Source organism: Botryllus schlosseri, chromosome 13 (genome assembly GCF_051294905.1).
Source record: "Botryllus schlosseri isolate E-star chromosome 13, Bs_hap1, whole genome shotgun sequence".
Lineage (NCBI taxonomy): Eukaryota > Metazoa > Chordata > Ascidiacea > Stolidobranchia > Styelidae > Botryllus > Botryllus schlosseri.
In genome coordinates this window covers 4,469,587-4,495,149 of record NC_137248.1, presented here as the reverse complement: position 1 = coordinate 4,495,149, position 25,563 = coordinate 4,469,587, and the positions used below count along the sequence as shown (strand labels likewise).

The 25,563-nt window shown below is 40.8% G+C and overlaps 1 protein-coding gene across 1 annotated transcript; it reads left to right on the top strand.

Moving 5' to 3' along the window:
- Positions 1 to 11,806: 11,806 nt before the first annotated feature.
- Positions 11,807 to 25,029, top strand: LOC145453922 (receptor-type tyrosine-protein phosphatase alpha-like). Its single transcript, XM_080331887.1, has 17 exons — positions 11,807 to 12,180; positions 12,954 to 13,054; positions 13,247 to 13,485; positions 14,497 to 14,593; positions 15,864 to 15,940; positions 16,124 to 16,258; positions 17,398 to 17,574; positions 18,316 to 18,458; positions 18,587 to 18,722; positions 19,280 to 19,383; positions 19,712 to 19,848; positions 19,913 to 19,989; positions 21,082 to 21,216; positions 21,943 to 22,077; positions 22,597 to 22,772; positions 23,881 to 24,016; positions 24,720 to 25,029. Exons 1-17 carry the CDS (start codon positions 12,155 to 12,157, stop codon positions 24,792 to 24,794), a joined length of 2,106 nt encoding a protein of 701 aa, XP_080188013.1. The 5' UTR covers positions 11,807 to 12,154; the 3' UTR covers positions 24,795 to 25,029.
- Positions 25,030 to 25,563: the final 534 nt, after the last annotated feature.

Sequence of the window (25,563 nt, the reverse complement as noted above, 5' to 3'; positions counted from 1 at the left end):
TCGACCTCAAGCGACAGCGTTGGAGCTTGGCCTATGTCAGTTTTCTTAAAATAGCTCAAGTCCCTAGAGAGCACAATTAACTCTTTACGTGCTGACTATATGTCGACAATCTTTTCAAACTGAAAGTGCATTATTAATCATTCAATTATTAATAAAATACACGGACTACAGATAAACAGCTATTAAAATTTGCTATCACCGCTACATCGATTATTCCAGTTACGCTACCAATTCCTACATTGGGCTATCGCGTGATAATCCAGTACTTCTTACAGCTTTAGACCCAATCTGCTATTGCATTCTTGAGATACGTGAGCGATACACTATAGGAGTTGATTAGTCTTCATACACTGCAGAGTATACAGAACGCACATTCATCTTGAACTGCATATTACTATCGTAACTTGGTGACATTAAAATTGTGCGACAGCTTAGGAAAGTTGGGTACAAGGTCTGCATCAATCACACGGGGCTATCGAATCAACTAACATTTTGCGATCTTCCTCGGTATTACCTGATTGATAACGAGATATAGTTCTAGTGCGCCTCAGCTAAGTCTATTCCGTACTTCCTTTTCGTTGCAGTCACGAATTATCACCTTGCGATAACTGCTAAGCCTCAGTACGCTGTGCAATGGTATTTCTCAAGGAGATAACTTTGACAGTTGACACCTTCTAGCGTGGATGCGGAGACATGACATAACCCGCGTAGAGATGTGCTCAGCTCATGCTCAACTCAATTCGGAAATACCATACCACTAAGTAAAAGGGAATGGTACCGACATGACGGCGAATGCGCAGTACAGCTTACTAATCCCTTAATAATTTGCATGCAATTTACCATATAGTTACCGTAATACATAGCCACAATTCCGTTGATACGGATATTTGAATCGTAAGCGATTGCGAGGATAATATCAACAGGCACAGCTGTTGGTCAGAACTGACGTTTCGCGATACGATCGCAGCGTTGGGCTATTTAACCCGCGTACCGCAGCCGAGCAATTACTTGCGATATAGCTGGCTGAAGTTTCGCTGGTTCAAAGGAGTTGAGTTTCACACGTATCGTAATGGACTCCACCGCGGTTGTATATTGGACATGTGTATTGCGGTTAGTGGTGCGTGTATATCCCTCAACAGTTAATATTGTTGACACTATGGGAAACGATTAATACGGTAAGCAATACACAAAAGCTGCATTTATAATAATAATATGATAGCGCGATATTTGAAAGCACAAGTAACACAAGATATTTTGTAACCTTGCTTGGTTGCAAAGGACCCATTAATGTCCACATTGAGCAGGTGGACAGGAGCTAGATTCTCTCTTAATTAGGATGTTGATTCATTTCGGACCGCATTAATGTCTGAATAGCAGTTCTTGAATATCTTATGAAGACGCGTGGGCGTAGGGTTGCATTTAAAACAAAGATCAATTTCAAACAAACATGTATAAAACAAGGCCCTAATTTAAAACATGTTTTTATTGTTTTTCATGTTTTCTTTAAGCCGTGACGTCACGAATATTCAACTGTGACTTCAGAGTGGATTGATATCGAAAATTGAAAATATAGGGTAAATATAGCTCCTATGACAAAATATATTTACTATTATTGTTGCACCGACTATTTTGAAGTTTCCAACCATCCCATGTCGATACACGTACGCTATATTGGTTGGTAATTGTCCGTAGGCTCATACAACATGCTTTTTAGGAAATATTTACACAATTATGGCATAATTTTAAAACTAAAGAGAACACAATTTTGTTTTTTTAAAGCTTTTTTAAACACTGTTTAAAACATGCTTTGAACAAAGTGCTCTAAAACACCGTTGTTTTAAATGCAACCCCACGTGGACGACGTAGAAATTTTCATATATTGTCTGTAATGTCGGTAGGATTAAAGAGTTTGTGCAAAAAGTAAAGCCCCAAACACTGCCCCTTGGGGGAACCTGGGATAGGGTCGTTAGGTCAGATTAGGAATATGCTAACATAAGCTACGTGTGACATCATGATATAATTCACCGATAAAAGATATTTATTCATCGCTAAGCTTATTGGGTGACGACAGACCAAAACGACTTATCGGAATGTGCAATTTGCATCGGAAGAGATTGTCTCTTTCTTTGAATTCTATGTATACATAAAACAAAGATTACGTTTCTGACAAATGAAAGGCATATCACGACGTACCGTTATATCTATACCGGTGTGTCATCTATACATAATACCTAGGGCGTTTTATTTTTGACAAAATGTCAAAATTGGTCAAAATGTTGTCAAAATTGTAGCGTTAGGTCAAAATTTGTCAAAATTTTTCTTGAAGTCAAATTTTTTTTGACGTCTGCATTTCGTTTGTATCGTAGATTTTGCACTGTCGGTGAACTTATCATTTGTTATTTTACAGCTTGTAGCCTATTTTATAGGCCTACCGTTGTAAACGGCTAATTGTCTACTCATTGTGAATCATAAACGGTCAAATAAAACAAGTAGGTAAACATGGTGAACGTACCTCAATATCCTACCTGAAGAGAGACTTCTTGCGCATTGCATCATTCTTATATTAAGAAGTGCCTGATGAAAAATTGTGATGTAGACAACATTGTCAGAATGAAGCAACACGGTTTGTCACCAGCAGTGTACGCACAACTTAAGTGTTGTCAGCCAACAACTGCTGCTGTTGAACATCCTTGGCAAGCTTCTTAGTAAGGACATGCACCTTCTACCCAAGAATATAGGACAGTATCTTTCGTTGTACTACAAATATTTTTAATTATTTCTACCATAATACATATTGTAACCACTGGAATTCTTCATAGGGCCAGATTTCGTTAAAATATTGGTTTTTCGTGTAAAAAAGTTGCTTGTTTCTAAGCCAAAAACGCTTTTTCAGGCCATACTACTTCGTTAGGACAGTCAGTTCCAACCAGAAATGAAGATAAATGGTAAAATTTAACATTATGTTGGAAAACACCTGATTTGCATACGTTAGGTCAATATTTGGTCCAAATTCAGTTTGTTTAGGTCAAAAAAGTCAAAATTTTGATATTTTAGGTCAAAATTTTCCTTTTTTAGGTAAAAAAACTGCCATAATCATAACCGAAACAGAACACCAATATAATATTGCCAATGTCTATAGGCGGAGGACTAAGGAGTGTGGAGCATATAAGCCATACAATCCTTCTACAACGAGCCCCCTGATCAAAGGTTATACCAAATTGGGAATAAATTAGACCGAATTCATACCATTCGTTGCATTGACATTTGTACTGCGATTAAAAGAATGTAGAATCAAAACCTACTTGTCCCGAGTGACGAAACATTCATTTTCCCGTCCATAACGCACATTGAAATCTGACAAAGAAATGCTAATCAGGTATCTACAACGAAAGCGCTGATACTGTGCTATACCCGATTAACACGACAGAAGTGACACAATAAGAGATACCACGCACATCACTGCGGTCCCATCGACGTATAACATGCATGTTAAACTTGCAGTTCCAAGAGTCCGACCAGAGAGCAGATTCTGAGCTAGAAGTATATTTACATCATGGTTTGGATATATACTAGTCTACTGCTGCAAATTAGTCAAGAATATGACTATGGTTTAGTTGGTCGTGTATAGGGTTACCATAAGTCCTCATTTAGAAGGCTTTGCCCTCCTTTTTCCGGAAATAGAAATATTCTCCTTCGCTGATGCTTAAATGTCTTCCATTTTGAAAATTTATAGTTTTGAAGGCAAGGGTAATGGACAGGTTAAAATGGGGGTAATACGGAAGTGGAGTCGAAAAGATGACTTTTTTTAGTCCACACATCAAGATTTCCTCATTTCCTGTTTCCAAAATACGGTAACCCTAGTGATGTCAAGAAGTTCTACCAAATTAGGCTACGCAATCGCAAGTTGATTGTCAAACGACCGATATTGAAAGAAGAATGACCATGACCACTGCAAACGGATAATTGTCAAGTCGAGTCATATCACAAATGTTAACGCAGCCAAGTGGCTCTTATAATACTCAGAGGATTTACGAATTTAGCAAGCAAGATATCGTTCAAACATATTTCGACACAATCCAGCGTGAAAACTATCCGGTGTAGTTGGTAGTTTAATAGAGTAGCATAAGTTTACTGTTTCGGCTCAAATTGTACATGGCCTGGCGTGCCACCACCACCACAATTCCTACACACTCATTAAATTCGATATTAATTGCAATATGTCGAATAAATCACCACATCTATGTCAAATTCAGTTCGAAAAACCCTGACATCCCCTTACCCTATTATCCAAACCTAGCTGTACGTAAGTACGCGATAATACCGCTGTGACAGTGACATGCTGACATATGCTACCGTAATACGTCGAAACAGTCAGTAAAACACACTTGCACCAATTAAACTTGTTCATCGGATTATATCAGATGCCAAAGAATTAGTCGTGCAATGGTCGGACTATACTGCATGTACCGCTGGGCAAGAAATGCTACAAACTTGATGATATAACCGTTTGTACACGACTTGACTAGGCCTATTCAATATTCACGGACATTTTCTGCATTCCATACAAATTATATGGACCCCTGGACCGTTTCGCTGATCGGTGGACACTGGACAGTCGGTGAAGCAGACGACAGTAAAAGTAATACGTATCACACCGACTGAAATAAAAAAGAGTTGACCGCTAGATGGAGAGCCATCATCGAAAACAGTTAACTCAGCGTTTAGCCTACATTAGTATGATGATCGTATTCGCATCGCTATGCGTGGGATCCGTTGCGCGCTGATATGTACGGCTTACTTGCGAACTCGATAGGCCAGATTACTCCCAACTAATCGGAAGGTTAAGTAAATAAATCTGTTAAACTGCGACAAAGTTTAACATGAATCACGAATCATTTAGCGCAATATTTCTCGCAGCATTGCGACTTGCAAGACTCGTGAAATCGTATAAGCCGCAAGGACAATTGGTGCATTCAGTATATGCAGCAAAACATTTACTGTAGAAGTTAAGCTATTTATGAAATACGTGTATAGATGCAGTTTTAGTTTGAGACGTGGGCGTCGGTATATCTGCGAGATCATTATCATTAGTTGAGATCAGGCCCTTGTAAGCGTGGTATTTTGATTCAAAACCGTAGCTGGTTGACGCAATGCGGTAAAGCATACACTACGCACTGTATATATGCTCGTTGAAGGAAGCTTCTACGCCGGGTCTTTTCCCTCGGTCTGTTTGCACAGCTTGCCTAGGTGAAGGACGTTCATTTAGCGTGGATGTTTTCACAAACATTTCCAAGCTTCAATCGCCATCGTTTGCCGTCGGCTGGCCGTTTTGAATTGGTATGTTTTACCGGGAATTTGAGCGTACCTGACGTCGTGGGGCTCATATATCGTCTTGCAGATGGGTGAAATTCCTAATCTTTACGCATCCTTGCCCAGATAAGTGGGATATTGCGTTACTGGAATGCAATCCAATTCATGTCAGGCATTTACAAAAGCACGCGACCCACCGTTTCAAATTTCGTTTTCTGTAGCCGAACGCAGTTTGGAACTATTCCACACACAGTAACTTACGTATCTACCACGATGACCTGAAACTGTTGGTATGTGGTATATAAATAGACAAAGTAAATAATGGATTTTGAAGCATCTATATCACAGCATAAGCGATATTAGATTGAGTTGAGACGATACCTCTGGCATATGATATATGCGAAACAGTGCGCTACAAAGATTAGGAATGCATAAACGAATTATCCACCATAGTTTCATTGTATACGTACAATGCTCAAGGTTAGACCGGCACATTCTGTAAAATCACCTGCCATTGTATTTTGATTCCACGCACTGATGCGCTTTACCTCAAGCCTTAGTGCTCGTGGAATGATGATTTGTTAGCAGTGACAAGTCTCTACAAACAGAGAGGCATATCAGCTTGACTTCGATAAATTTTCGGCATATACAGAGCGTGAGCATGATTTCCAATGAAATTTTCAGTCTCCACGGACCAGACAAATATTGATCACGCTGTGCCGAAGCGTTTCACATATGTGAAGCGTTCTAGGGGAATTTGAGAACGACATTTGTAGTGAATTATCCGCAGTGTCTTTCACGGTACGGAAATTCTTGGTGATATTATTCAGATGTTTTTCTCCGTGTTCCTTCACCGAAGCATGATATTTAGATAGGTCGAGTACACCTATATATACTAGGGATGGTGTGAACGTGAGGTTCACGTTCGCGTTCTGTGTGTGAACCTCGGGAATTTAGAAGTTCGCATTCACAACAGAACCTTGGTATAGGTTCTGCACTGTGAACCTTTTGGTAAATTGTAATTTTCACTCGATTATAAGATCTTTGGCTCAAATTTATTGCATTTCAACTGCGGGCCACTCCATGCATGGTGCTGGCAGCATAAAAAATCAACACACCATGCATCTCGACAACCTTAAAAGTTTTACTTGCTTTGTTGCAAAAATTTTCTCGGAATATCCAGCTTTCCGTTTGTGAATATTTAGTGACTCTCTGCTGTGAGCTTGACCCGCAATAACACAACATCACGAGCGATATACGTAGTCAGCGAATGATGCTTATTCAACCAATCAATGACATTGATATCGTCTTATGATGTAAAAAATCGAACGGTCGTACGGGGTCAATCTTACCTTCATATCTTTACTGTATCATTAAAACTAAATCCGTGCGATTAAGGTGCTTGCTAATGCTGCATAACTTGTTGTTGCTTGTGGTATCGGTAGCGAGTATAGAAACCCGTTGTACACTCTGCTCAATATCAATGTAGCAATACTCAGACTCCGAACACATTGTCCGGCTGGCTAAGACCGTTAAGGCGTAAGCTTGTATTCCTTGGTAAATCCTCGTCAAAATTGTTGGCAAAGCGACGGAATGTACTGATTTTATGCAATTATTATATCCTTTGATTGCCGCGGTTGATACATTTAGCGACGTTTAAAACGCCGATATGTACTTCAGCATTGTGGCATTATGTGGACCGAATCTTCGCGATGTATTGTGTACATTAATATAGGGCATAGGCTATCACTTCATTGAAGGATAGGGTTGGAATTAGCAATATGACGTCACCTGACGTCACGAGGTTCACGTTCGTGTTCACACAGAACCTTTCAAAAAGGTTCGCGTTCACACGAACCTGAACCTTTCAGAGGTTCACACCATCCCTAATATATACCTGTTTTACAATGCACAAGGTCGCAAACCCGTATCGATGTTGTATTAATTAGGGATGGTGTGAACCTGCGAAAGGTTCAGGTTCGTGCGAACGCGAACCTTTTTGAAAAGTTCTGTGTGAACGCGAACTTCATGACGTCACGTGACGTCATTGCGCTAATTCCAATCCTATATTTCAGTGAAGTAATAGCGTATATTAATGTGCACGATACTTAGCGACGACTCAGGCCACATAATGCCACAATGCTGAAGTACATATTGACGTTTTAAACGTCGCCAAATGTATCAACTGGGGCCATCAAACGATATAATAATCCCATAAAATCACTATATTCCGCCGCTTTGCCGACAATTTTGACGAGGATTTGCAAGGGAATATAAGCTTACGCCTCAACGGTCTAGGCCAGACCGGACAATGTATTCGGCGTCTGAGTATGTTGATATTGAGCAGAGTGTAAACGGGTTTCTTTCTATACTTGTTACCGATATTACCCCATTAACAAGTTATACAGCAGTAGCCAACATGCCAATCGCGCGGATTTGGCTTTTATGATACAATAAACATATGAAGTCAAAATTGACCCCTGCTAGATTTTTTTACCCGAGACAACGATATCAATTTCCTTGCTTGGTCGAATAAGCATCATTCGCTGACTACCTATACATGTAGTGTATTTTGCTCTTCATGTTGTGTGAGTGCGGGTCAAGCTCACAGCAGAGATTCACTAAATATTCACAAACGGAAATCTGGATATTTCGAGCAAGATTTTGCAAGAAATCAAGTAAAATATTTGAGATTGTCAAGGTGCATGCTCGTTTGGTGTTGATTTTTATTTCCGCTGCCAGCGCCATGCATTGAGAGGCCCGCTGTTGAATGCAATAAATTTCAATCAAAGATGCTTTAATGAAGTAAAAATTGTTATATATGAAAACGGTTCACAGTGCAGAACCTATGAAGGTTCGTTTGAGAACGTGAACCTCACGTTCACACCATCCCTAGTATTAATGTACTCCATGTGCAACAAGCGTCCAGTCGCACAACTGCAGGCGATTTGGGATCGGCAATTGGCCACCATCGCAAATCCTTAGAATTCGGTTTAAGAAACATGGAAACGAACGATTTTGCATTCTCTGATATTCGCTTTACCTAGTACAGCTGAAAGATATTGCATATGACTATGAGTGTAGGCCTACTAAATAAACATTAGAGGAGCTACTTGCACATTCGCGACGCAGTGTTGAAATTGGCGGTAAGCGTGAGCGCACAGTGCAAAAGGTGTATAGCTCTGTAATTGATTGAATCGATGGCACCAGCTGAGTAGCAATCAATTTATAGTTAAAGACAGTGGAGTATTCTGTCATTGTTACCAATTCATAAATTCGATGTAAACTCATTGCGTGCATTGGCATATAATCGTTCGTCCAGGGTTATCATTTATACTAGAATAAATTATTATCTTGGTGCCTAATGCCAATTTATTCTCCTCATAACACGCTATTTTCCTTCGTAAGAAACCCAGCACACTTCAAATCTAAATCGATATAAGTGAGTGACAGCGCCACAGATATTCAGCTAACTTATTCCAAGTTCCTGAACATATAATGCGGCAAGGTAAAAAATCAATAGCCATCATTTCCCGCACATGTGACACCATGCGCACCGCGTGTATTTTCTTCAGCTATACGTCCGGCGCACTTTTCTTTTCGCTGCGTTAGCGCGATGAGAAATTCTTTCGTACCGCTTTGTAGATTTGGAAATTGCTTCTGTGAATAACCTTGCGAAATGACGCCGTTGTCTTTAGCCGAGAATATTGACTTCCAAACGATGATTAGTTTTGTACAGGCAGTTAATCAACAAGCCACAGTTGGGCGACAGAGGTTGCTATACCCAATATCGTGTGGTAGGAACTGTGTGAGCAAGGAGTATTCTATGTTGCTCGCGCAGCCAAAGGTTTAGTCACGAATGTTTACTGCTTGACTAGAACAGACAGTTATGGTAAAGCTGGACAACAAAACATCCTTTCGGTCACAGTAATAACTGAATTACGTACAGCAATCGAATCACTGCGATATATCTTATTGGTGATTTAGCTACATATTGTATTGGTTGTCTGCTGTTAAATTTGCAATACTGCATCTCACCACACCTACCGGCTACCACACTTATGAAGAAGTTATACGAATTTCCTGGTGCAAACGCCATACACCACTGTGCTGTATTCTACTTACATAGATGCGATAGTAAACTGATGTTACGGCATGGATTGTGATCATCAATTGAGATTTCGTGGCATGAAGTCATTTTTAACGCCGGTGCAGACTGTAGAGTAAACCTTATATTTTCAATGCTTCATTTGGTAGAAGGCAAAAAGGTGCACTGTTACGGTGTAACCTACAGTATGGTATAGTGTAGGAACTGTGATATCGATTACCGTCATTTATTCAGATCAACTTTCATATACAGCTGATCGATGCACGGTTACTGATGAAATAACATTAATGCTTGTTCGATATGCTACTCTTGTGCATCATTTCCGCCCAACGTTTGGCAGTGTCGTGCACACCCGGACGAATGCATTCTTGGTGTTTACATGCCGTATAAGTTTGCCAGGCTGTTAGAAGTCGGTAACACATCAGTGGATTCACCGACAGCCACAACAGATAAACAGAAATACTGAAAGCAACTGAAAGCTAATAACATATTTCTGTAAATTGACTTGCCACCACATCAAAGACTAATCAATACGGTGTCGTCTATGAGTGGCGTGCAGATACCCGTGCGCGCAACTGCGTTAGATCTTACTGAGAACAATGGTAGATCTCAAATATTAAATTATATTGTGACGTGAAATGAATAATTTTTTGAGGCAATACATCAGCAGCGGAGATTTTTTATGCAATCTATATACATGGTATCGAAGGTTAAGACGTGAAGGTTATGTATATATGACATTTTTGTGCATTGAGTGATGCAAAGACCGGGCAAGTCATACATAACATTGAGGATATGGTTCATTTGGCCGTTGTACGAGATAGAATTGCAGAATGATCATTTTGATCAAGGCTCTACACCAGCGGTTCTCAACCGGGGGTCCGCGAACCCCTGGGGGTCCGCGAAGCAATTTCAGGGGGTCCGCGAGACCTCTAAATTTTTAAAATGGTTGATAACCTAATTTTTATTTTATTTTTCAATTTGAGAAAACATGAGGTAGTTTCGCACCACAACTGCTAAAACCTCATGACTCATATCACCATAATAATCGTCTGACATGGACTGACGTAGTGTGGAAACTCATTTTCATTGCCAATTTTCCAATAACCTGCTGATACAAACAAATTGCTGTTTAGAGATGTTTTGTTGGGGTTTGTGGAAAAAATACAAATATGGAGATAGTAACGTCAATCAGGGTGACTTCGTAATGTCTGCGAAACCTTTTCGATTTGAAGTTAGCAGTCTCATCAAATTAGTGAACAGTCGTTTGAAATAAAAATTTCCGAAGTATTTCCATAATTTGACCCAATGCAGGGAAAAGCTTCTTGGAGGTACAGAACTTTAATATACAATTGAATAGTATATGCATATTGAAATGAACCCGAATATTTTCGGCTGACACTCGTCATAAATCGGACAATGATATACCTATACTCTTAAAGCTCGGCTATCAGATTTTGAGCATTCTTATTGCGGATGCCCTATCGACAAGGCTGATTTTTTGATGAACAAGGAGTGTTTCGTTGCTATCAAAGCATTACGCTCCAACCCTGAAATTCATATCACCAGTTATATTGGTATGCAGCCTTGTCTTGCTAATGTTCAATTGTTCTTGGTCGAAAATGTTTGCTCGTAAATATATATGTAAATCCGAACAGAAAAAATCGTTTCATGGCAGTCTTTCTCTGGTTGGAAACATGGATCCATTCTTTGGTGCATAAAATTTGTCTATACGTCTAGATTAGCATTTCACTTTGACGGTAGAAACTCTCTGAGGCCCGATCAAAATGTCGTTGCAGGCCGAATCCGGCCAGCGGTCCGTATGTTGCCCGTCCCTGCGCTAGATGCTGGACGTGATATGTTCATAAAATATGTGTTTCTTCATTGCGGTGCCATATATGTTGCGATCACACCAAAAGTATCATCGGAAGCGTTATGCGTTAATATTGCATTAGCTTCCATCTACCTTTGTGGAAATGGTTTTCGGCACTCCTCGTTCATATCAAAACGAAGACGCGGATTTTCAAGACACGACCACGTACTTCAAGAAATACAGCAGCAAAATTAGCTTTGAAATAACAAAAGTCCACCAATTTCTACATAAATAGTATGATGTTATCTTCAAGAAAAATCAATATTTTGCTGTTTATCACAAGCCTACAGTTCAAATTTGCACAAGACAGATGAAGGTTGCACCATAATAGAGCTAAAATGGTACTAAAACTTGAGGGGGTCCGCGAGGGTCCGTGGCGGTCAAAAGGGGTCCGCGAAGCCAAAAAGGTTGAGAACCACTGCTCTACACTCTACAGTCTGCAATCATCAGTTACCCCATATCCTGCTGCAAACGCATTACGCCTTAATTTGTTCTTGAACGGTGAAGCATATACAATACAGTCCAAAATCGTAGTGGCAACACGCATCGACGACTATTTTGGTTAGCGACTCGCGAATTTATACATCATATCAGCGTCTTATATTGTTGGTTTCAATAATTTGTAGTTTCTTTCAGTTTGTCACCAGGAAACTTGATGGAATAGCCTTAGCTCGGTATCATTGTACTCAAATTTCGTCACAAGGATAACAACAATAGTGCTGCGCTGATCACAATCATTAGCTCAGCCACCAATCGAAACTAGAGTGGCACTACCGTACTCTGTCAATGTCATCAAAATGCTATATTTTTAATAGCTTATTTAGGATATAGGAATTATATCAATCTCCGATATCAATGCGGCGATGCTGAAGCAACTGGCGAAAATAAAGTACGTTCAAGTTTTGGTAAAGTAGACATTTCTAACTGCTTGAGCTGTTACACTGTTTAGTTGCAGATAACAGAATCTTTGTAAGCTGTTTCTATGTGTCTATGGATATTGGACCTGTTAGATAAAACTTAATTATGCACTAGTGACCACATGGAAATGCTGTAGCATGCTTAGTATAACGCAGCTACTGTGCTAAGGTTATAGGCCCACGCGACTGTGTTCGTTCAGCACAAACTAGGCCAACGCGAAGCCCGGTATTGACTTATCATTGCATCCGGAGCTCGTTTAACCTATACTACACCGGTTCAAACATAGAAATTAGCGTTTGCTGCTGCCGGTTAAAATGGCATAGCGTCTGCAAGCGTTCGTAGTAGGCTATAATGATATATCATCGGAAGCTCTAACTTGTAACGCAAGTGGAAATAAAGAACGGGTATGCTTACTGGCCGTACTGGGCCATACAACACTTAATCGAGAATACGCTCTTCGAAATAAACCTCAGGAAACATCAAGTTTAAATAAAATAGAGTGCGTCATTTTCGGATTTGCTGTGACGTTGAATGTGGGGAACAGTTCCTAAATTTTGGTATTTTAAGACTGTGAGTAAAACATAATTATGTCGCAGGATTAGTGATTTGATAAGCGATTAGCGACAGTTTTCCTATCGGTACCGATTTCGTTTATCCGCCGAATGTGTTGTCCCCGCCAATAGCGGCTTGACTGGATCATGAAAAGGCAGAAAATATCTGCAATCCGATACCTTGCATTACTAGGCGATTCCGCAAAAAGAAGGATAGGAGCAAAGACGAGAAATACGATGCTCGGACTGAAGATGCGGTTGTGACATCCGACGCGGCAGCCGAGTCAAACGGAGGTGAGCTACTGTGCTGCACTAATGGCACCACAAAAGTGATATACCTCTGGTGCTCACGCACTTTTAGTGGGCGGGACGTATTTCATAAGTCTGACTGATAAGAATGTAAAACAGGTGCTCTCAATGATCACGAATTCCACCTTTCTTGGTCTTAACGCTGTAAAGACACCGGGCTTTCGTTTACTTTTACAGATATACAACCTTCGGCATCCTGCCAAAGCTTTGAGAACAGCATCAACGAAGGGACCGAGGTCGACTCCGAGACCGTGAGCGACATTCCGCAGGCAGCCAGCAGCGACGAAAGCGATGCAGAAGAAACGTGCGAACCCGAAGAAGAGAAACCGGATTTGTCGATTCCCATCGAGGATCTCAAAGAGGTCTACACAACGAAACACGCGGACGAAGACAGATTGTTCCGCGAGGAAATGAAGGTAACGCACATTCCAGCAATTCAGGGTGTTTTCCGAATCTATATTCTCGGCACTGAGGGGGAAATTTAATATGCAAATACTTGACATATAAAACTTCGGTAAACTATTGTAAAATGTAGATTGGGCTAGTACTCAAGAAGAAGTAACGTCATAAATTTCTCCGAACGTACAAGTACAAGTAGCCTATTTACGAGACATGTCAAAACTACATCAAGTAGAAAATGTAGGTATGATATATACTTAAGTAAGTACTTTGAAATGGAGCTTTATTCCAATCGTCCCGTACTTTCGACAGTTAATTGAAGGTTTTCACTTCAAAAATTGTCAAATGCATTTTAACGACCAACGCAAAACGAATAATGACACACTTGCCCGACATATGAGCATTGAGCATGCGTAACAATGAAAACGACATATCAGCATGTGACACTTTAGCATGTGGTTTAACAACCTCATGGCTTACCCCAACCCCGAAATCAACAATTCTTTGTATCCTAGCCCCAAATAATCCTAACCCAATCCTCAATCTAAATCATGCCCGGCCCTAACCCCAAATTTTACCCACATCCTCACGTTTGGCATCCCCAATTGTGCAATGCTAAAGTATCGTATGCTATTGTGTAGCATGCTCACATGTCCACGGAACAATGACACTACAAATAATAGCTGCAATATTCGAAAATTTATTCAATTAACCTTGATGCAAGGGTAATTTCGTCCAGTTTGTGGAATATTTCACACATCAAGGTGATGTAAGTACAATCCAAAACTAATTTCTAAATTGTTAGTGTAATAAGCAAGTATTTCCACTTAAAACTGTTAAAGTCTGAGTCAACGCAGTCTAAAACATAATTATTTGAGTAGGTAGTGCAATTGGGTAAAACCTATTGCGTACTCCGAACAAGAAGAAGTACTTTTTTGCTGACCACCTTTGGATGTTATGGCCATTGAATAGATCGATGTTCCAGTGTATGTACGATCAGATCTTTACCAAGGTTTATTACATTACAGGACCTGACTGCATATGTATCCAAGCGCCCGCCGTCGAGCGAATATGCAAAATTACCGCAAAATCGAGAGAAGAACAGATATAAAAACATCGTAACTTGTGAGAATTTCATTACGATGAATTACCTTGAGGATAGATCTGTATTTACGTAACTGTCACCACCACTGTGGTTAGTGTTGAGTACTCGTATCCGAGTTGAAAATCAATCGTAATGATTCGAGTCGTGTAGTGAGAATCGATTGTTAGAGCAGGGATTCCCAACCTGTGGGCCATGAGCCATTTTCAGGGGTCCGTGAAAATAATTCGATTTTTTGCCCAACTTTAATTGTAATAGCAAACTCGTTAACCGAACCCACGGCAATATCACATTAGAGCTTTATTGTGAGCATGATTTTCTCCTATCCTTCGACTACAAATATATTTCGTAACTATACAGTAAACACTCTTGTCAATTCTTGTCAACAATTCTAACAAATATTAGACAGCGCCTGAGCTGCCGTTGGGCGCACTCGAACGAATATATTACCGCAATAGCTACGAAGAAAATCTGCATCACCAAATGTCACACAGCAGACAAAGTTTGGCCGAGATCCATCAAATGTCAGTCCCGCGCTGATCTGATGGTGTGACAAATTCAAATTTCGGAAAGTCCTGATGATGCGTCACGTTTGGAATTACTCAATATTGATATGACCGACTGCGTGCTGTACATCGTATCAAAGCGGATACGATTATTATGAGTTCGAATTTTGCACTACGTATAGTGACAAAACGGGGGGTGAGAGGTGGAGGGGGTGGTGACGTTACCATGAAAAGACAACCGAACATTTTACGCTAATCCTCACTATACAGCGCGTTGAATTAAACGAAGTACATCACAATCCAGTAGAGCGCAAATCTGGTACGATAAGAGTGGGAATTTCTGATATTTTAGTTCGTGAGGTTCCAATATAAAAGATTGGCAACAGTTCAGTGCGATCTATTAACGTTCAGTTAACTCTGTAAAATATATCCTGCGTGTGATCATTCCTCATATTTTTTCATTGTAATTCTTTCAACACTCCGAATCGAGTATTTAGCGCCTGCGACTGAAATTGGTTACAACTATAATTCTTCACATACTCGGTCTGCTGCCGGTGCTGCACGCCTACAGCGGAAGTGCAAGCTGTACCATTCATTTGCCTTGTAATATCAAATTTCAAGCGTCGAGATGTCTTAGGACTTGTTGAATGTAGGAATCGGCACACACACGCGCTTTCAAGATTCATCTCGTACATTTTTCGGGTCACATTTCTCAACAGTAGCAACTGTAACTGCCGATGAATAACCTTGATAAAACTAAAATTAATTTGTCCTGTATTAATTCCAGCTGATAAATCAAGGGTGGTTTTGCAGCGAATTGACGACGATCCATTTTCCGACTACATCAACGCTTCATATATTGATGTGAGTAGATTGAAATGACGTTGGTTGATTAGCTAGCGACAAGGAAATGGACGATCTTCAATCAACAATGCGCGACTTATATAATAACATTATGCGCATGCGCTGTGTAATGGCAGCTTCCGATTCAATGCTATCTTGCATTACTATGCTGTTTAGCAAAACGATGACTATTTTCATTCTTAGGGTTATTCGAGAAAGCGGAAGTTTATTGCCACTCAGGGACCAAAACCTGCCACTGTGAATGACTTTTGGAGGATGGTTTGGGAGGATGGCGTGGAAGTTATTGTTATGGTTACGGATTTTAGGGAGAACGGAAAGGTAATATCGTTTTGGCATATGATCCCGCTGGTAGGTGTTTCAATATACGATACTGACTATCACTATACCATGTCGTTGTACTCTGCAGTGGTCAGCAACAAGGTAGTCTACCTTTTTGGAGTACTCAAGTAGGTTTTGCCCATTTGTATTATGGTGACTCAAGCTATGCCCATTTGCACTATAGTTACTCGAGAGGTTATGTATGCAGGCTATTTCCACTTTTACCTGACAGTTTATTGCCGAAAAACCACTTACCTTTGAAACCTTCTGAAAAGTAACAAATACTTGGAAATTTGATGCGTTAGTTGTACTTGTATACTTAAGTAGCTATCTTGACCACTTTAACTTCTGTGATTACTTCCCACTTTTTATGTACGCGGCGTTGAGTTTAGGCTTGCGCGGGTTCTTTATTTTCCTCTTTTCTCATTTTTAGTTCCGAATCGCAGGGGTATATGATTTCATATCTCTTTTAGGCTGTTTTCTAAGATATCTTCCAGCTCGTCTTCCTCCTGGAGCTTTCTTCTCATGCTCAGCCTTTGTCTTATTGAGTTGGTTATCCAATTTTCTTCAATTCTCGTTCTTTCGTATTTTGCCTTATTTCTGGCCCTCCATACCGCCTGTTTGTGGGTATGAACGTTTTGACAAGAGCTGCCTCTTGGTTTTCAGCCATGTTTTGCGCCGGGTTAGATTATTGTTCGGTAGTCTTTTATCGATGCACCTTTGCCGGTGGTCTTACTCCATCCGTCCAATGTTCTTTTCAGCACTCTTTCCGTTTTTTCGCATTGTATGAATAAGTGGAGATTTGTTTCTGTATGCTTTCCACATAGTTCGCACTCCCTGTTATCAGTGGTGTGCTGCTGCACGGAGTCTGTCGTTGGTTTTGAGCATTGTGGTGTATGTTGTTCCAGTTAAGGCCTTCCATTTCGCTTATCTCTCTGCTGTGTTTTTTCCTGATTACGTCTTTGTATAGATTTTAGTTTCCTTTCCCGTTGGTGGCTTCTTTTTCATATCCAAGCTGTTTCATTGTTCTGTTAACTTCCTCCCGTGTTATGCTGGCCACTTTGACCATCTCTGGTTGTGCTGTATTACGGTTGGTGTCTGTGGAATTGCGTGGCTGATTTTCCTCCGTCTTCATCAAGGTAAAATGCGAGCCGTACTTTCCGGAAAGCGGCGGCGACCAATACGGAAAAATATTTGTTCAATTCAAAACTGCGTCCTCGTACGGCGATTACACGCTGCGAAGCCTAGAAATACGTTACGAGGAGGAAGAGGTCTTCGAAAATGAGGAAACAGACGAAGGAGATGATGATAAAGAGGTATACTATCGGCTGGCACGGATATTGAGATTTATTTAATGGTATTGGGTATTACATAGCAGAGGTGATTCCATCATTTACCCGCTGTGAATAATGAATATGTGTCACGGTACCAATAATTCCGGATCAAGCATGAGTGAATAATTCCATATTGCAAATGTCACTCATACCAGTGACTGTTCCAAGAAAATATTGAGTATAGTTCCACCATTTTCTCGAATGAAGAAAATATATTATGAGGTTTCACGAAAATGCTTCGCGTTTGTCGCATTTACGGCGTGACGTGCGGGACGTGATCTTATATTTCCTTCCATCTACTGCTGTGAACCTGACATAATGATTTGTTATTGGCACTTTTCCCAACTTGCATGGTAACTGCGTTACATTAACTATAACATTAGTGGGACATAGTCCGATTTATTTCACAATACAAATATGCTGGCGTTGATGTTCCGAGATTGATGAATGCTATGTTCAGCTTTACCCCTGGTTTGATCTTCAGCCAATCACACAATGCGTGTAGTAATGCACATAGCCTATCTATATAAATAACTCCCTCGTCCCGTAAGTTTGTATAGTCAAGCGAAGGTCCTACCGTAGAAATAAGTCTGCAGAACACAATATCTCACACTCATATGAAGAAGATACTATGTCATGTTGCATTACCGAATTTGCGTAAGTGCCTTATTCGATCACACAGGTTTCATTATAAGTTACTTATCAGTTTGGAAAATTTAACAGGTTCGCACCATAGTGCATTTACAATGTAAAAAATGGCCTGATCACGGAGTGCCGAAGACTACATCGTCTATATACCGCCTTTACGAAAAGATGTTGGACTCGTGTTCGAAAGATTCAGATTCTCCAATTCTCATTCACTGCAGGTAAATCCAAGACATCTTGGAGCATTTTGCTATCGTGCTATAGCCTATTTTAAGCTATACCCAATGCATTTCCATTGAATATATACTATAGGAATGAAGTAGGCTACATATCTATAATTGTACCCCAGTGCTGGCGTGGGAAGGACCGGGACGCTCATTGGGCTGGATATTCTGATAGAGCAATTGGAATCCGAGCAGAAAGTGAACGTTTACGACACTGTCGTTGATATGAGGCAGCAAAGGACGGACATGGTTCAAGGGCTGGTAAGAATTACTCCTAATAGCTGTTAGCACGTTAGTAGCTCATCGAAATGAATGATTTCCAGCAGAACAGCATCATATAGTGTCTAAACCGGATTCCTTGAGTAGTATATTCTTGGTTTTCATTATTCCGTTTGTTGTGTTTCAGTTTTTCTTCATTCTTTTTATACTTTCGTTTTGTTTCCTATTCGCATATTTCGTTCGAGCTTAGAAACACTGGTCTGCTGCTAGAGTCAACCTGTCACGAATTTGCGACGCAGTTCTTGTGTAATATGACTTATTTTAATATTTGTTGAGTAAAATTTGTTTACGTTCCTGGCGGACGTGAGTTTCATCACCCAGCTGCGTTCATAAATGTTGAAAATATCTCCTATCCCTTGTCGATTCAGCCGCCCCTGACCTTGGGGATAATGAACGCCAAATTCCGTGCTTTCCGATTTTTCGAAACTATATACAAAGAAATGCGTCACCTAGCCAACGAAGGTTGAGTCTCATAATTGAAACCACGGGATTGCCGCAATATTTGGGTACTTTATTTGGTGATTTGTTTCGATTGGCAGGATCAGTACGTACTTCTTCACAAACTCCTTCTCGAGCATCATTATTTCAAGCCCACCGATTACACCGTCGCCGAGTTTGAAGAGCGAATGAAGGAATCGGAAAAGTAGGTCCTGCACGCAATGTCAATGCTGACTCGGTAACATATAGGAAGTGCTTGACTTTTCTCAAGAAAAAGCATCGTGCTGTCTTGATGCAAAAGGCGAATGTCGTACGGCAGTTGTGGAAACGCAACTTTTCTGTATTTTCATCAATGATGGCTGTATTTGATTCGTTTTGACCCATTGGGTGTCCGGTAAATACATCTATTTCCCACGCATGTATTTACATTTTACATGTATAATTTCGACTTGCTCGCACTGTTGCCCTGTCTGCAGAGACCTTTACATCATCAATTTAGCGCCTCTAATAAAATTTCTCTTCTCGCAAATCAGGGAGGGAGATACTGACAAACGAGTGTTCGCCGAAGAATTCGAGCTGCTTTCCCTGGTCCCCCCGCAAAACTCCAGGTTCGGATCCGGCTCGCTGCCGCAGAACGCCGAAAAGAATCGCGATTCTAAAGTCATTCCCTGTAAGAGCGTGTACACGCCGCCGAAGCGCGTCTTAACTCAACCGTAACCGTTTGCGATTGGCAGATGAACACAGTCAAATCTTCGTCCGCATGAGGCCGGCCGAGATGCGTCCGCCGTACGCGAACGCGTCGCCGATATCGGTGAGAAATCTCCGCGTGTTCCCGCGTAGTTTCATTTTAGGCAACGAATGATGAGAGGGGCTTCTTGGAGGCACAGAACTACAATATACAATTGAATAATATATTCATATTGAAATAAACCCGAATATTTTCGCTTGAATACAATGCTCTTTCCAATTCTCTCTGTTATAGCTGCTGACGATCACCCATGACTAGTGTCGGCCGACATTACTCGGGTTTATTTCAATATGAATATACTTTATTCAATGATAAAAGTTGGCGAGTAACCTAATAATTTTTCAGTTTACTCAAATAGGTCTTGGCTATACTCGTACTTATACTCACGTGTTTATCTTTTATGACTACGTCCACTTTACTAGGACGTTGTATATCTTTGCCCTTGATGTTTTTTCGGCATATGCACCAACTCATGATAAACATACACACGATCTGTCCAGTGTCCACATGCCTACCATTAACACATGATATGCATATGCCGCTGGACAAAGGAAGGTGCGGAAATAGCCTTGTAAGGCGTTCTAAGTCTTGCCCAACCCCTCTATGTTATCCCGGCAATGCTGGGCACCAAGCCATAGATACCAGTACTAATTAGCCGAGATAGCGTAGTGGTATGATCCACGGCTGCAACGCCCATGGAGTCCGAGGTCGACACCAGAATTCCTACCTAAGTGTTGGAAGTTTATCTAGGCTCCTCCTCGCCACCTGATCCGCGCAGGCGGTGTCTTTAAAAAGCTAAGAATTGGGCCGCGCTACAAGTCGGCACATACGGAATCCAAATAAAGACAATCATGCTGATGTAAATAACCACTGTAATCCACGAACACCATGAATAACAACCAAACAAACAAGCCATATATACCGGCATTACTGATCAGGTCTTTGGTCTGACCTGTCCGGGGATTAAACCCACGATCAAGAAGCCGGACGCTCCATCATTACGCTATCTTTTCGACACTCAACAGTTTAGGCAAAACAATTTCTTACTGCAGTAACTTGCAACACGAGTAGAAATGTATGACGTTTCGTCTACTTCTAATTAAGTATCAACGCTGACTGCTTTGACAACTTTTAAGCGTGTTGGAACTTTTTCAGACCTATGACGGATCTTTTGAAATGATAGCGACGCAGAATCCGTACTCGAATTCGGAGGAAGATTTCTGGCGCATGGTTCTCGACAATAATGTCACGTGCATTGTGATGCTGACACCTTTACTGGTTGATGATATGGTATGTTAAATGTATGCTCTTGATGAACATGATAGGCCATAGCTTAGTTTTTAATAGACAGGCATGATATGTGGGGTCGAGATAGTGTGGTAGGTCGTGAAGTATGTTGAATGTTGATATTGGTGGTCAAACTTGGTGCTTTGAAGGAATTCTGGTCTATTTGTGTGTGGAAATCGAAAAATTCGTAATTTCATTCTGTATTGAGCACCTCATTATGTGCGCCCGCGCCCCATAAATATTGCCACGTTGATCTAACCGGGCTGTACTTCCGTTACGGCTCAGTTCAGGCGTATGGAAGTTGGTGCTAACGGTAAGTGCATATATTTCACTCGAATATCTTCACTACACATGTACATTGTACATCGTAGTGGTCGCCAGAATTTATGTAATTGCAGCGTGATTCAGCCACGCGTTTTTCGGGTGATGGGGTAGGTATGCTAATAGTTATGTGACCAATGGGAATTATTATAGTTTTGATGCTTTTTTTCAAGGTGATAGCCTTGGAATTTTATTGGTAGTATCGCGGGATCGAAATATGTAGTGCAAAGCTACACAGTACACACGTTGGGTTAGTGGAAATGTCAATTTCGTGAAGTCGGTAGCTACGATATAGGTAGTATGGGCGAGAAAATACGAAATTAGCTTTATGTAGAACTATCAATATTTTGTTTGTGGTCATACAAAACGTGAATATTTGAACATGCACATCCCGGGGACACATTTCAGGAATACTGCCCGCAATATTGGCCGATTGAGGACAGCAAGGAGATCGGGGACATTACGATTCAGTTCGAACAAACTCAGGACCACACGAGCTACACCGAAACGAAGCTATGCATCACAGTGACCGACAGGGGGAAGGTAAATAGGATGTAGTATACTACATAGAAATAAGTAAACAAGATTAGGCAACCGCTAGACTTGAAACATCTATTGCTCATTTTGTTGGCAGCAATAATGAATAAATAGTCGTCAGTAACGAAGTACTAATGCGTTTTCGGAGTGCCCTTGTTGTTTATTTAACGTGACATGCACACAAATGGTGTCAGACTACTTTTACTGGTAAAGCCAGCTCGCGCCCTCTTTTTGTTTGTCAAGTTTCAGCTAGTTTATTGATCGATTCGCACGTTTCTATCAGTGAAATTAATGAAAGCACCGTGCGATATAGTCGTTGTATCGCAGCCCCGGAATTGTGTCTAAACTGCGCCTTGTGGGGCTATATATCTTGCATGTCTTGAAGATGCTACGGGTAATTTACGAATAACAGCCGACAGAGTGCTTTTCCCGATTAAGGTTTTCATGTGTATATAATAAGATATACAAGCCGCAATTGCATAACTTGTTGGTCAACTTGGTAAAGTGTATTTGTACTGCGAACAGGTCACGAAACCCGTGACGCATATACAGTACGGCAGCTGGCTCGATGACGGACCCATTCCAGAAAACTGCGATTCCATCCTACTGGAGATGATCGCTCACGTGGACAGGCATGTCCAGCAGGAACGGCAGTCAGCCCCGGCCAACGGGCCGAAAACGAGAGTCCTCGTGCACTGCAGGTAGCAGAACAGACATTAAAGACTCCTTTTGTGTACAATTGGACTTTGGACTTGGCTTGTAATTAGCGTTTAAATGACACTGGTTGAAATAGCATGTGGCTGCGCAGTAGACATATGTACTACCTGGCGCGTAACATCAGAATCAGCCACACAAATACACCCATGTTGAATAGCAGACGGGTTTGCCCCACTATAGCGAGGTCTTGGTCATTGGAGTCCGTCGTGAACACATAAATAAAGTTTTCGTAGTTTTTATTTTGTGCTTTAAAATGACAATAACATCAACCCAACAATCACAAATCAGTCTTCGTTAGATTTATGCGCATGCGATTCATCAACACTGCATGGTGGCCAATGAAGTATCGGAGTATATACTTGGAATCCTTGTATTGATGCACAAGAGGTATAGGATGACAAGCGCTTGATGTGCCATTTCCAACAGTATTAATCGTATGCTACCCTATATTATATCATGTCATTTTACATCACATAGAAGTTAGTTTTCATCGCGACACGTCTATCGTGAAAGGGACGACGCCATACAAAGAAATACCACTAATAAACCGACTATACCGATTGACGTCATGGAGCGAAATAGGCAGTTTTGTGGCTTCCAATGTTCTGCATTGTCAATGCCGAAATATTCTTCGAAGTGTCGTTATTGTGGAACGATGTTCGTTCTTATTGTACAGAGATATGCATACAACCGTGGTAAAGGCATCCTCCTTCGAAATTTTATCAAGTTTTCTGTATCGTAAATTCAACTCGCGTATGAAATGATGGTGGGCGCAGGACCGCTGGTTCATTCACCGTGTGTCCATGTCCATTTTTCGCAAAGAAACAAAAAAGTCTACTAACTTTTCCATACTTATATGAATCGTAACCGTGACATATATGGGTACAATTTATCCCGTGAACAAATGTCGTGGTGCGAACTACGATATATTTTACGGTACCACCTTACCGATTCCCTGCCGATAACCAACGCATAGTCGGATCGGCGATTAAATGTTTCCGTCTTATAAGTCCAGATACCACATAAAAACGCCACACTGCCCTTCCTTTTCAATGCAACGAAGTAGACCCTTATACTTTTTTTCGATCGCAGTGACGGGTCCGGTATCACGGGCGTGTTTTGCGCGGTTATCAACCTCATCCAGCGACTGAAATCGGAAAATAAAATCGACGTGTTCCGGACTGTGAAGGATTTGAGAGATCTCCGGCCGCTTATGGTCAGAACTACGGTAAGACCACGACCGTAAAATTCCACGGACCTGCGCTAGTTCTCATTTATGCATATCTCATTTTGACACCAAAACATTATCAAAGCATGGAAAATGTATGTACCAGTACGATACCGGCAATGCCCTGACATAAACTGATGTACTTTTACCAATTTTAGTGTTATGTCACCATTTTTGAGCAGTGGGTTTAGGTCTCCCATAGATAGATTTAGGGAAGGGAAGTTCAAATCTCACTTAACTAATAAATCCTGTGATCCTGCGAACAGCATCAGAATAGCGTGGTTCAGATAGTATCGCATAAATCTACTTGCAATTTCTTTCTTTCTCCTTTCAAGGGTTTGTTTGTTTTTGAGGTATTCATGGTGTTTGTCGACTAATATGGTTATTTACACCAGGCCGATATTCGTTATTTTTTATTCCACAACTGCCGACTTATACCACGGCCCACTTCTGGCTTTTTGTAAGACAAGCTTACGCGGATCAGGTGGCGAGGAGGAGCCAAGATAAACCTCCAACACTTCGGTATTGGGAATTCCGAAGCCGACCTCGGTGTTGCAGCCGCGGATTATACCACTGCGCTATCTCGCCACCCCTTTCAAGGGTTGAATATATTAGTAGATGTTGCCAATGGAATTTTTATAGAACACTTTAGTGCATTTGCAATCAAACTAATCGTTTCAAAGACTTTCTATGTTGGTTACAGAGTCAATACGAGTTTTGCCATCGCACCATCGCGACTTATTTACGTTCTTTTGATCTTTACACCAACGGGACGTGATTGCACGATGTACTGACGAATCGAGCCTGCATTCCAGAGAAACAGCCGATCAACAATAAATGGATGCACTATCGACATAAATGATCGCACCGTGCGATCTCAATTTCTGGCTTATGGGTTTCATGCATTCCATTGAATCTACAGAGCATATGTAAAATTCTTTGTCTATTGTTACACAAGTTAATGTGCAAGTGCATTATGATATATCTTAAGAATATACGTTAAATTCTATCGACTCTGCTGCAAAGTATTTATCTCCAGGTATAAGAGTAAATTGTTCCGTCCTGTGTGGTTTATGAGTGATTATAATTATTAGGGCAAGTTTTTGTTGCAGACAAACCCGTGGAAACTTTCATTTATGTTTTTACAAAAGTTGCACTAAGAAGTTGCATTTATGGACAAGTTCCTTGGAATTATTAGGTTATGAGATACTCGAATCGATCCGTACCCGAAGCAAAACTCAGTGTTGGCGACTTCAACAACATCAATAGCCTGAAAAAATTGACCCAGTGAAAATATAATTTTCGGCAGTCTAGCCTGAATGTACGTCAAATCAGAAAGTACCTCAACTTTAAACGACAGTGAGATAATCAAGCGATCTATTCAGATATATTGCAAATATTTCCAGTAAAAAGTTAGTTGCATGAAGAAATCCGAAAACAGTAGCAAGAAGTTGCATGAAAAATCGGAAAAAGTTTCAATAATTTGCATGAAAGAATGGAAAAAAGTTGCAATATCTCCAAACAGCTTAAAACACCATACTACATAC

Bases quoted from the DNA above. Each gene is read 5' to 3' on its own strand.
- LOC145453922 (XM_080331887.1), top strand. From the start codon at position 12,155: ATGCTGAAGCAACTGGCGAAAATAAA. The intron at 14,594-15,863 runs GTGAGAATTTCA...TATTAATTCCAG, and splicing joins ATATAAAAACATCGTAACTT to CTGATAAATCAAGGGTGGTT. The intron at 22,078-22,596 runs GTAAATAGGATG...TACTGCGAACAG, and splicing joins CAGTGACCGACAGGGGGAAG to GTCACGAAACCCGTGACGCA.